This window comes from Rutilus rutilus (assembly GCF_951802725.1).
Source record: "Rutilus rutilus genome assembly, chromosome: 12".
NCBI classification, from domain to species: Eukaryota; Metazoa; Chordata; class Actinopteri; order Cypriniformes; family Leuciscidae; genus Rutilus; species Rutilus rutilus.
The window spans coordinates 10,472,817-10,486,034 of NC_140217.1; the positions used below are offsets into that span (position 1 = coordinate 10,472,817).

Consider the following 13,218-nt stretch of genomic DNA (forward strand, 5'->3'; position numbering starts at 1 on the left):
AGACTCTCTGCCGCTTCTTTATTGTTTTGATGATGAAAAGGGGACAGTTGATGCATTGGTTCGTGATTGAAGTGTCCTTTTTGAGGCGTTTTTAATGTGAGCATAAATGATCAAGGTTTTACTGACATTGACAGGCGCTGGCGTAATATCGCATGTAGATAAAGATGATTTCTCTTTGAATCAATTCTCTTAAATCAATTCATTTGATTTAATTGAAAATGATTTGCATTTCCTTTTTTTAACATTTAAAAAATTTCTCGACCATTGGTAAAAGTTGAATTTCAATCATGCACGAGAGCGAGCAACAGTGTAGGGTTTACGTCATTCCTGTGCAGGCAAATGACTGCATATGCTTGAGCAAGATAATCAGTCGGATAAGGAGCGCGTGCTGTAACAACATAAATCCATACAGTCCCTGAATTCACCGGAGGCTTTTCAGTATATATAGCTGCTAAATCGTTTTATTTTGAGTCTGGACAGCAAACACTTACATTTAATCAATTGTTCGTGACTAAGTTCTGTGTATAAATATGTATCGGGCCCTTTTTTATTTAAGAGGGGTCGCTAGCCGTGGTGCTGAAACCCGCCTTAAGTTTCCGCATTAGTTTCGTTAATAGGCCTATTGGTTATATGTTATATATGTAAACTACTTACATATCTATTAAATATGGGGCACCTTGAACTTGGTCGTTTATCTTACAAACGACTCACAGATCACGTTTCAGAAGTTACAGTAAATTAAAAATCAATATTCTATTCTACTTGGTCGTACAATTGGCTGTCACCTGAAAACACCAGACACCCAGACGTCATATGATCTGATTACCTCAGTAATAAAATAATTAGTTTAAAATTCATTCATATGCGCGCGCGTGTGTGTGTGTATGTGTGTGTGTGTGTGTGTGTGTTTTGGTCCCCATGAGGAAAACAGCTTATAAATCAGTTTTAATAAATCAAGTTATGTTTTTTGAAAATCTAAAAAGTTTTCTGTGATGGTAGGTTTATGGGTATGGTTTAAGGGGATATGATATACAGTTTGTACAGAAAAGCATTATGTCAATGGAAAGTCCACTCAAAACAGAAAATGTGTGTGTGTGTGTGTGTGTGTGTGTGTGTGTGTGTGTGTGTATTATTATGTATGTGAGTGTGTGTGTGTGTGTGTGTGTGTGTGTGTGTGTGTGTGTGTGTGTGTGTAAATATATTTATATATAATTATTATTATGTTTGTGTGTGTGTGTGTGTGTGTGTGTGTGTGTGTGTGTGGCGGCTGGACATGGTGCACTGACATTGCTCACTTTCTCCTGTACAGGTAGTCCTCAAGAGAAACGTCTTCATTGTGAAATTGGTCTCAGGGGTGCATGAGTCATGGAGAGAGTAAGAAGCAGCTGGTTTGAAACGAGAGAACCCCCAGAATTTGTGAATAAAGCACGTGGTTCGGGAGTTCGAACATTTGATTGGCTGGATTTTGGTGCAGTCTGATAGAAGTGTCATTGTGACGGAAGGCTGCAGAACCGGCCGCGTGTCGGCCATAGGAATTCTGCGGGCGCATTCCGCTCCGTCTCTATGGCAACGGCTATATTAGCAAAGGGTCTGATGATCCAGATCGAGCGTGGGATGAAAAAAGCTATATCTCGAACAATATCTGTCTGTATACAGTATGAAACCGGACGCCCAGAGTTAAATGATTAGATACAATATAGTGTCAGTAAACGTATAACACCTTATTACTAATGTGCACGGATGTGCATAAATGCCCCAATTTTCAATCAATGTTCTTGAGAGTGAAACAGGAGAGGTTGCAGAGTCAGACGTGAATGCTAATGTGCTGGAAGAGCCGTATAGCCCTTAAAGCGATATGCAATGAAGAAATGCACCAGCAAAGCATGCATTAGGCACTGTTCTTGAATGAACCTTCATTGTGAGGATCATTCTTGTTAAATAAGCCGTTTATGTAAGTGTATATTCTTGTCTGCTGGATACGGATGCAGCCGTAGGAATGAGGTTGCCGTGGAAACACCAGCAGCTGGAAGCGAGATCCAGGGACCACAGAAAGGATGAAGCAGGCAATTAATAATTTACAATATTTCTTTCGGCTTTCTATTTTTACTGGAGATGACTGTCAAACCTTTAGTGGGAATGTGGGATTAGTCCCTGGCGAATGCCATAGGCTATATCCTCTCAGTACTAAATTTAGTTATTTCTTTTGGTACTTATTGGTACTTAAACAGCCAAATACACACAAAATAATGTCAAAATGCCTCTCTTGGCGAGTATTCAAGTAAACACAGTCAGTCGTTTTAAGACAAGTGAATCGTCTTAAAGAGGCAGAAGCCTAATTTACCTGCTGCCAAATTATGGGATACTTTTAAAAATATATGGAAAATTTTCCCCATGGTATCGATATCAAAAATGGGGCCAGTGAAATGCTAAGTGGCTAGTAACTTTGGAAAACCACAAACCACAGTGGCTGGTGAGCAAAAAAGTTAATGTCAAGCTCTGCTTTCAACCATTCACGATTTCACTGAAACACAAAATAAATGGATGCAGTTCAGACTACTTACCTGTAAGTTATTATATCAAAAGTATGATACAGTTTTTGTCAGAGAGATTTTATTAAACTAAAGGTTAAAAACGCTTATTAATTTTGGGTTAAAGTTCTTCACCTCAATATTCAGCCAATAAAGCACATTAAATGGTACAATGGTATATTAGTCAAAGTATGGATTGATAACTGCTGAAGCAACTCATTTAAAATAGAAGCAACTTCAAACTGAATTTTTCTGGATTTATGATGTTGTTTTTATTTTGTAAAGAGGTCAGGACGGTCTTTCTCTTTCTGTCAAGTAAACATTTAAAATTGAGATATAAACACACTGACAAAATGTATTCATTACACATTGATCTAAGTTTCATATATACATGTCATATAACCAATATCAGTTTATTTCATAGGTAATCAACACTAGCGATAGTCTGTTTATATTTGTACTTTATCCACAAGGGGGCTTATGTCTTTCAGGTTATATTGGTATGGGCTAATCTTGGTTATGAGATTATTTTATTCTCCCTGTGCATGCAGTTATGGCCCCTCTGAGAAACTCAGCTGAATTCAGAAGACATAATCCACAGCTAGTATGAAAATAACAAAGGGGCCAAGACATAAACAGTCACAAAAAAGAAAACAAAACAAAAAAAGAACAGAACAAATGCCATCAAATTGTATGTGAAATTGTACACTTTATTTTGATGGTCCCTTCAACGCATTCTGTTGACTCTAAGCAATGTTGCACCATCATGTCTACTAACTCTCATTAGAGTGTTAGTAGAGTATTAGTAGTTAGGGTTAGAATAAGTTTATTTGTAGTTGCAAAGTTATTTATAGTCAATAGAATGTTCAAAAGGGACCATCAAAATAAAGCTTTACAACAAAATATGTTCAAGCTATTCAGATAACCCAAAATTCTGAGATGGTCCTCACTGCAGAACACGAAATCCAGGGGGAGGAGTTGGATCCAGATCCAACTCCTCCCACCTTACATATACCTAAACATACCCATCTCCGCCCCTTGATCCCTAAACCTACCAATCTCCACCCCTTAGATGTGGATCCAACCCCGCCCCCTGGATCTTGTGGACTGCATTGAAGTGCTACTGAATATTCTTGCATTTAAACATTTTGTATAACTATATGTTTAAATGCAAGAGCTACTTATAAATTTGGAGTCAGTAAGAGATTTGGCAAACACTTTATTTCAATAGTCCACTTTACACATTCTTCTAACTTTGCAACTACATGTCAACTTAGAGTAGACTGTCTGCAACACGGTCCCCAACAGACATTCTACTTCAACTTATTCTACTAACCATAACCATAACCTAACATAACAATCTACTAATAATGAGAGTTAGTTGACATGTAGTTGCAAATGAATGAGAGTTAGTTGACATGTAGCTGCAAAGTTATTTATAGTTAGTGGAATGTCTAAAGTGGACTATTAAAATAAAGTGTAATCAGAGATTTTTTAATGCTTTTGAAAGAAATGCTCACCCAGACTGCATTAATGCAGTGTCAAAATGTTAAAATGTCAAAATGCAGTAAAAACAGTAATATTGTGAAATATTATTAAAATTTATTATTGATAGCAAATCGAAATTTGCTGTTACATTTGAATAATTTAATGTGCCCTTGCTAAATAAAAATATACATTTCTTTGTGTGTGTGTGTGTGTGTGTGTGTGTGTGTGTGTGTGTTTATTTAATTAAACCCTTAGTCCCTTATATTTAAATAGACCGTTGTACAGTATATTTTTGAGTATTTAGTTGAGTTCAGTTGTGCTGTGATCTATCCATCTTTTTGACAGTGGTTTATTTGCAAGCTTTTATTAACAACCTATTGTTATGATACAATGGTTCATGCTAAATAAGCATTGATGCAATTATGTATTTTCTTTGCAACAGTAATTTTCGTCCCTTGACACAACATTCATGAAACTTTGCCAAGGACTTCCAACGAAAACAACTCGCCCACACAATGGTTAGATAATGTGAACGAGGGGGAGTCATCAATGAAGCTTTTGATGATTTCATACAAACATGAGTGATGAGAAAGATTGGATCAGAAGACTGACTTGAATCAATAGTTATCATTACAGATCAACTTTGGAAACTTTTTGGTAGGGGTATTATAGTGGCATTGATCATGTCAGTGATACCGAAGGATGCTCTCATCTTACATTGCACATTTTTCACTTCAAATCTGCAATGACAGTTTGTTGTCTCTTACCTGGCTGGCACACCTGTTCTCTTATTTATTGCACCAAATTATGTTCTCTTTCCCCTTTACACTATCCATGCATTTTGTTCTTCCTTGTGGCCTTTCGGATCCCAGGAGAACATTCCTGATGAGACTCAATAGGGATTAAGCTTGTTCCACCCACCTGGCACAATCATGAATAAAGTCTCAGAGCTGAGAGATATATTTATATAAGCCCTGAATATAAGCTCATTCAGCACCTTCAGGATTCAGCTTGCACAGGGCAAGTCAGTGCAAGTCGTGTTACGTGTGTGTGTACGTTTTCACTGGAGATGAGCTTATCAGAAGGTTTCATAAGGTTACAACACTATTTAACCCTAAAGCCTACTGCATCACATTTGATACACACATTTCTAAGGCCTCTAAATTATCAACATGATCAAAACCCATTGTACTCAATCTACTACACGCCTTCTGCTGTCTGATGGATAGTTCATACTTTTTTTAGAAGGTAAAAGGCAGTATGCCTTATAATTCTAAAAAGACCCCCTTCAGGTTGAGGTACATTTCTTTTTGTTGTGAAATCTTTACATAATTTTATAAAGTAAATATTCAAATAACTTGTATATTGTTAGTAATATAGATTAATACTTACTGGACTGAAGCAACTTAGGTTTACTTGATTGTCCAGACATCATTATTTAGAAAAATAATGATAAAATGTAAGTATCAGGTATGATCAGGCTTTTTGAAGATCATTTGTTTGTACATCTCTCAATCGTCATTGCATTGCATTATGTTTTGCCCCCACAATAAAAACTACAGAGATTTGATAATGAAACGAAGCATCTAAATATCATCTTACTAAGACATTACTGGAAGATATAGAGCAAAAACTGATATTTAGAAGACTGCAATACTGGTATAAAGATCTCATTAATCTATATTACAAGCAATCAGAATGTTAGGTCGTATAAATTTCAGCAACTGCACCAAATGCTCAGTTTGGGCCTCTGAACTGTTCCATTAAAAATGGTTTTGACTACTATTTCATATGATTGCATATCAGGATTTACAGGGTTATGTAAGAAGCTGTACCATGAGGCTTTATGTTTTGAAATAAGAAGGGAAAACAGGTATTTCATACCTTCTTATCTATTTTGGACCACTACTTTTGGGAGAGATATAAAAAGGATGCACTTATCAATTATATTATATTATATTATATTATATTATATTATATTATATTATATTATATTATATTATATTATATTATATTATATTATATTATATTATATTATTTCAGATTATATTATTTCAGATTATTTCATTTTATACTATGTTATAGTGTATTGTATTATATTATATTATATTATATTATTTCAGATTATTTTTTATAGTATGTTATAGTGTATTATATTATATTATATTATATTATATTATATTATATTATATTATATTATATTATATTATATTATATTATATTATATTATATTATATTATATTATTATAAATATTGCTGCATTGCTCAATGTCAATTGGTTTGTGAGTGACAGACTGACACAATCACAACAAGGACTGATTTGTGTGGGGTCTTCACTTCCTGTACCTTCTAGAACATCATCGCCAGAGTGTTGCCATGGTAGCCAGCAGTGGCAGTAACAGCAGAGTCAGAAAAAAAGAGTGAGAGATGCTGGCAGCTGGAAAGGAGTGAGAAGAAGGAGGAACGTCTGGTACTGTTCAGAACACCGAATAGAACAGAAAGTAAAATGAGAACATAAATGGGGACAGTATAATGATGGGTGCAAATCTGAAAAAAAAAAAAAAAAAACTGTTTACTATTGTAATATATTTTAAAATGTATTATTGATGGCAAAGCTGAATTTTCAACATCATTACTCCAGTCATCAGAGTCACATGATCCTTCAGAAATCATTCTAATATGCTGATTTTGTGCTCAAGAAACATTTCTTATCATTATCACTGTTGAAACCATTGAAAACAGTCATATTTTATTCCTTTTGTGGAAACTGTGATACATTTTTCAGGATTCTTTGATGAATAGAAATAATAATAAAAAAAACATTTATTTGAAATTATTTATCAATCTATTTTGTAGATAGATAGATAGATAGATAGATAGATAGATAGATAGATAGATAGATAGATAGATAGATAGATAGATAGATAGATAGATAGATAGATAGATAGATAGATAGATAGATAGCAGAGGAGATGTACATCTCGGGCATGTTATTTTTGGGGGCGGTGGGTGATGGGCATGATAGGTTGGTGGTAAGAGGGTGATTTGAGTTGTTTACACCTGATTAAACTCTCCTGATGAAGAGACTTGAGTAATGGCTGCTATAATTAGCATAGCAACAGGTGCAGTGTTACTTCAAAAATGTGCAGTGGCCTCATTCAAGTATAAATATAAATGATGTGTATGATGTATATTACGATGTTGATGAACTATATGTCTTTCTCCACTGATGTTCTAAGTTGCTCAAAGCGTTTGTAAGGATGCTGATTTTTAGAAGGCAGTTGTCTGACTCTGAGATGCCGAACGTGAACATGGTTTGTGTAACATTATAGCAAATATTAGCTGCTTGATAACATAGTAAGCAAAAGGCTAATCATATTAATTACCGTTATGTGTCCGACTTTGTAGAGCAATGCATAAAACACATTACCATTTTGATATTTGGACTTGTATACTAGCCTGTATAATGCACTCTTCCACTTTTCTTCTGAATCAGTTTCTGGTTCAAACATATGGCTGAATTAAACCAGCATTTTCACTTACCATTGTGCAGCGTTTACTATAGTAAAGTTGACTAGTGGATCAGGTATTCTGAGCTTGTGTGAGTAGTGAGTGGATGCAGCTAATTTGCGTATTCATGGATCCACGCAAGAGTGTAGAGTTACATTCAAGCTATTTTATGGCGTGAATAATTTTTTTACACAGGAAAAAAACGTTTAAATATGTCATTTTGGTCATCAAAGATGAGTTTTAATGGATACAATTATTGACTACGGGGGACTTTAAGCTGAATAGCCCTACTTGTATCTGAATTGATTTTGTTTCATAACGATGAGCTTTGCAACATTAACACATTGATCTGATTTGAAACAGCATTGAACAGAGCTGAATAATGACACCATAGGCCTATATTCTGTAGAGCTGCTTCACAGCTGAAAATTAATTTGTATCAAAATGGATGATTTTATAACATTAACACTGTCGATTAATTTGGAGCTGCTTTGAAACAATCTGCATTGTAGCCTACAGCACTAAAAACATTAATGTGACTTGACTTGGATTGATCACGGTCAAATCCCTAGTTGTTTCTCCATGACATTTTGACATCACAAACAGAAATTTACTGAAGCTGTTATGTTACTGAATTGCATGGCTAGTTGTGAATTTAACTTGAAATGATATAGAAACCCATTCCTAAAAAATAATTAAATAATTCTCGATTTTCTGACAACGTAGAACGCCCGAACGTTTCAATGCAAAAGTCAAGGGCGCCATCATGTGGCAACATGAGAGACTAGCTTTTTATCTTCTTCTTTTTTTCATTCATTATGTATTAGCCACGTAATTTATTAATTCATAAAATAAACAGTCAAATAGAATGTATATGAACAGAAATGCAAACATTAATAATAGCCTATAGGTTATGAATTTGTGATCGTGATAACCGCTAATAGCACCTCTGTATAGAAAGACATTTTTATTTTAACATTATGATACTTTTTTCCACTTTTTATCTATTTAAAGTCTTTTTTAATAAAATACACATTTTCATTAACGTTTTAAAATGATAGGTAAACTGAGGTCTACACCTACTGTAAAGTAAAAAAGTAACCAGCAGAGGGCGCTCAGTGATCGTCTCCCGCGCTGCCAGCCTGCTGTCTATTTGAATGCGCCTCGCTGATCAAAATACTACATTTACTGGACCTTTGTAACCGATTGTGTTTTGTTTTGTTGTGCTGTAAAGCCGCTTTTCTGTAGGCTTCAGTCAGGCGTGTTGACTACATTTTCATATTCTTCTTAATTCTTCTTCATTTACATATTTAACTTAATTCGATGAAAATCCAATGGAAATTTCTGTGAAGTTCAGAAGCGGATGAAAATATCTTGCCAGTAATAGTTCCACAACTATTAATGCTATGTTAGTCTCTTGCTCTGTTACGCGATTAGAAGATATCAGCACCGTGGACAGCTCTCGAATTACTTATTCTTAAAATATATGATCTTAATTTTATCTGACCAAATGAAGAGATTTAAACCAGCTTTTATGTAGCCAAGGCTAATATTCAAATAACCAATGCTGACCAATCGTCATAATAAACAAAGGTTTTGAGCTGCAAAACACAATCGATCCGGCAACAATAGCACACAGTAGAAACACTAACAGCCATCATCTCGTGCTTTTGTTTATTGAAAATAAAATACAATCCGACAAGAACAATATACATTCTATGTCTGACATTAAGGAAAAAAAGAAAAAAAAATTAATAATTTAAATGAAACAAAAAATCTAATCTAAAAATCTCTAATCTGAATTGAAAAGTTTTGTTAACAATATGTTAAATCTTTATAAGTACAAAGGCTGGGATAGCCTTATAAGCAGTATTCCATCTTGATTTGTTATAAAATAATTACACTCCAGTTTTTTAACGATCTAACGTTCAATTTTCTGGCACGGGTTTGAAAAATTAAAGGAATGGCGACAAGCACACTCTTTTTTTCTGGAGTTTGAAAAGCGTTTATTGCCTACTTCGTATCATATCATGCTGTCACTTGATTCACAGTAGCCAATAGGAGAAGAGCGGGGGCGGAGTTAGTGCTGGATTCTGCGGAGTGATTGGATCTGATTGCTGTGGGCCTGGGTGCCGAACTCGTTATAGTTCCTGTATTCTCCCTGACGTCTGTCTCTCTCAAAGATATACTGGTATCCACGGTAACCTGGAAACTGGTAGCCCACCCATCTGCCGTGAGATGAAAAAGAACATATTATAATTGAGATAAGTCTGTGTGCAGAGAGAATAATACAAACATAACTTATATTGAGGCAAAATGGAGGATGACTTACGCTCCATTGTTGACTTTCATAGAAGGAACCTCCTTACTGCACCAGCCCATGGCTTGAAGAGAAGGATAGTCATCGCACATCTCAAACTTGCGTCCCATCATGTCCTCACACTCATACAGGGTAATTTTACTATCACTGTGTTTCTGGCGGTGAAAGAGGTCACACACACAAAAAAGTATATTGTGAAAGGTTTGTATTTCAGATGCAAGATATCATGTTCATTTGAATGAAATGCTATAAAATTAAAATTATGTAGGCTACACATTGCATTTCAGCAGAGTAGATTGTAAGCTTATTATTTCTATATCGTACAATGCCTTTATTAATATTACTATTACTATTGGTTTTGTGATATTTCACAAACAAATTTGATTTGTACTCAAATGTACATAATTTGTGCTGAAATGCATTTAACTCACAGCGCATTTGATGGGTCTGAAGGAGAGCATGTGCTCAGTGCGGTAGCTGCTGTTTCCGCTCCAGGCCTGATAGCAGGGATAATCTCCTTTCTCCAGGATGAACTGCTGACCCTGAAACTCTGGGTACTCATAACCCACCCAGCTGAAAAAATTAGGATCAATGTTTATATTTATCTCAAGAAAAAAAAAGGGACAAAAACCTATTAAAAATATTATTAACTACCCACACACACACACTATATTAGTGCTGTCAAATCGATTGATTGCAATTGATCGCATCTTAACAGGAACGTTTGTAGACATTGTAATTAGCGATTACAAACTAATTGATTGCTGTCAACGATTAATCACGATTAATTGATTTGACAGCACTAATATATATATATATATATATTTGTGTGTGTGTGCTGTCAACTCGATTATTCACAATTAATCGCATATAACATTAAAGTTTGTAGATTTATGTATACAAACTTGTATGTTATACGCGATTAATTGATTTGCCAATGTGTGACATTAATTGCGATTATATATATACAGTATATGTATGTATATGATGGGGTTATACATGTAAGACGCTGATATCAGCAAAAATAATCAGCTCAAACACACACTTACGGGCCATTGTCCACCTTGATAGAGCGGATCTTTTGGAAATTCCTGTCCAGAATGTTCGGGCACTCCAGCATGAACTCACAGCGCTTGCCCTGGAAGTTCTCCTCTTCCCACACTGTGATCCTCCACTGCCCCCTCTGCTCCATCTGCTCTCGCTGATTCATGATGACCGCCTGTCTGCTCTCTCCAGCTACCGGCAACATTAAGGGATAAGGTTAACAATACAACACCACCTGCCCTCACCTGACAGATTACAAGCACTATCAACAACATTCAGGCCTAACCCATGACCTCAGGCCATTACTGTTAGCGTCAAGTTGTCAACAGCATTCTTCTTTTAGGTCACTTTAGAATAAACACATTTTGTTCTATTCGGCCATTTCAGTGTAGCTGCGACAAGAGAAAGGTCTCGTATCAGACATGATATTCACAAACTGATGCCTATCTGCACTAAAACAACCAGTATATAGTTTGCAGTCATAGATAATAGGGGCCCCATGAATCCAGCAATGGCTGAAATGTCTAAATTCCAACATTTCTTTGAAAATTCGTTTAGCGACCACCAAAAATGGGTGACTTTTCAGTCCATGGAAAGATTCACAAAGGCCTCTATCTCCCATCATTCATGATGATCCATGATGATTGTGTCCAGTCAGCACGACTGAGCATCAGTTTATCCATTTTCACAGTTAAATCCGCTTTCATGAGGTTTGTTATGATGTTGATTTTGGCAGCATGACGGCGACCCATACTCACATGCTGTTGTGGGAGAGATTTGGCGTTATAAACGTTGGGGGTCGGTCCAATGCGGGGTGTTTATATAGCCGCTGTCTCTGCAGTTACTGCAGAATGTGCAGAGGGAATGCTAGCTCAGCAACATCTGTCAAAAGAGAGCTTAAGTCCTGTTATTGTCTAACGGGGGGCTTCAATTTCTGACTCATCAAAAAAAACAAGGCCCATCCATACTGTTTGACCTTAATGTAGATTCATGGAGTCTGCTTAAAGAGATAGTTTACAGGGAAATGAAAATGATCTCATCATTTACTGCTTGTTTAATGCTTGAAAAAGCACATGGTAATCCATAAGACCACAGTGGATGAATCAATGATGTGAAACGATAGGCGTCTGTAAGAAAAACACTTAATATTTTGTAACTTCCAGTGCAGTCTACTGTCATATAAGCGTTCGTAAGTGTGTTATGAAGCTTGCACAAAATGTGTCGGTCCTCTGTGTTTCCACGTTACTTCTCGCACGAACTTCACAATGCACTTAACATTTGGATTACTGTATGGACTTGCATTGTATGGACTCTCAGAGATTGATTCTTTTTTCTAAAAATCATTGTTTGTGTTTATCTGAAAAAAGAAACTGATATACATCGGGTATTTTCATTTTTGGGTGATCTATCCCTTTAAGAAATGGTGAAACAGTGTCAGAAAATTATTATTCACATTATTTGCAATGCGAAAGGAAGCTTTTATTTCGTCCATTTTGCTTCTTGTCATTTATGTCGTGTTTAGGAGAATCTGCAGGTAAAGATATCAACCAAGCAGTCATCAATCTCAGCTAAAAGATATTAACAGCAACTGCATCACTGGCTAACATCTTGTTTTATTGCTGTTGTTTATTACAGTGGAACATCCATCCATGATGTGGTGTCCTCTCAGAGTTTCAGGAACATGATGCACTATTGTGCATCAGTCCAAACAAAAGGTATTGTTGTTCTATGGCCCTCATCTTTTGTGGTGGTAGAGTCATTGTAGCACCTACAGATGAACTGTTTCTTTTTAAAACATTACAGTACATAATATGAACTCGCTAAAAGCTCATGTCAAAAACAAGCTTGTAAAGTGCTTAAAAAGGAGCTTTCAATAACTTTTGTGAGAGAGTACTGAAATTCACTCTAAAAAAAGAAAGTAAAGCATAATGTTTAATATTCTAGGTATTGTCATCATTTTATATAATGTGTTGAATTATATTACTGTTTAGCATAGCACCATTTGCTGCTATTATACATCTGTTAGGTGTTTTTTTTTAGGTTTTTTTATTACTTATATCACAATAAAAGTGTCTTGAAAACTTTTCAAATGCCTTTAGTATAAATTTTGTTTTACCTTTATCTAAGACCCAGAGATTCAGTAATATGAATATCTATACAAAGAGAGGAACCTTCAATATTTTGTGTGAAAATTATTTATATTAATTAACTGCAGTACCACATACAATATAGTATTTTTTATTATTTAAAAAAAATTCTACTGTACTTTATTGCAAAGAAGACTAATTTCAACAAAGACCATGCTTGAGATGAAATATGAGACGTGAT

General features: G+C 35.4%; 1 protein-coding gene across 1 annotated transcript; it reads right to left on the reverse strand.

Moving 5' to 3' along the window:
• Positions 1 to 9,194: 9,194 nt before the first annotated feature.
• cryba2a (crystallin, beta A2a) lies at positions 9,195 to 11,760 on the reverse strand. Its single transcript, XM_084424965.1, has 5 exons — positions 11,649 to 11,760; positions 10,896 to 11,082; positions 10,278 to 10,419; positions 9,859 to 10,001; positions 9,195 to 9,754 (listed from the first exon to the last, which is right to left on the reverse strand). Exons 2-5 carry the CDS (start codon positions 11,054 to 11,056, stop codon positions 9,607 to 9,609), a joined length of 594 nt encoding a protein of 197 aa, XP_084281091.1. The 5' UTR covers positions 11,057 to 11,082; positions 11,649 to 11,760; the 3' UTR covers positions 9,195 to 9,606.
• Positions 11,761 to 13,218: the final 1,458 nt, after the last annotated feature.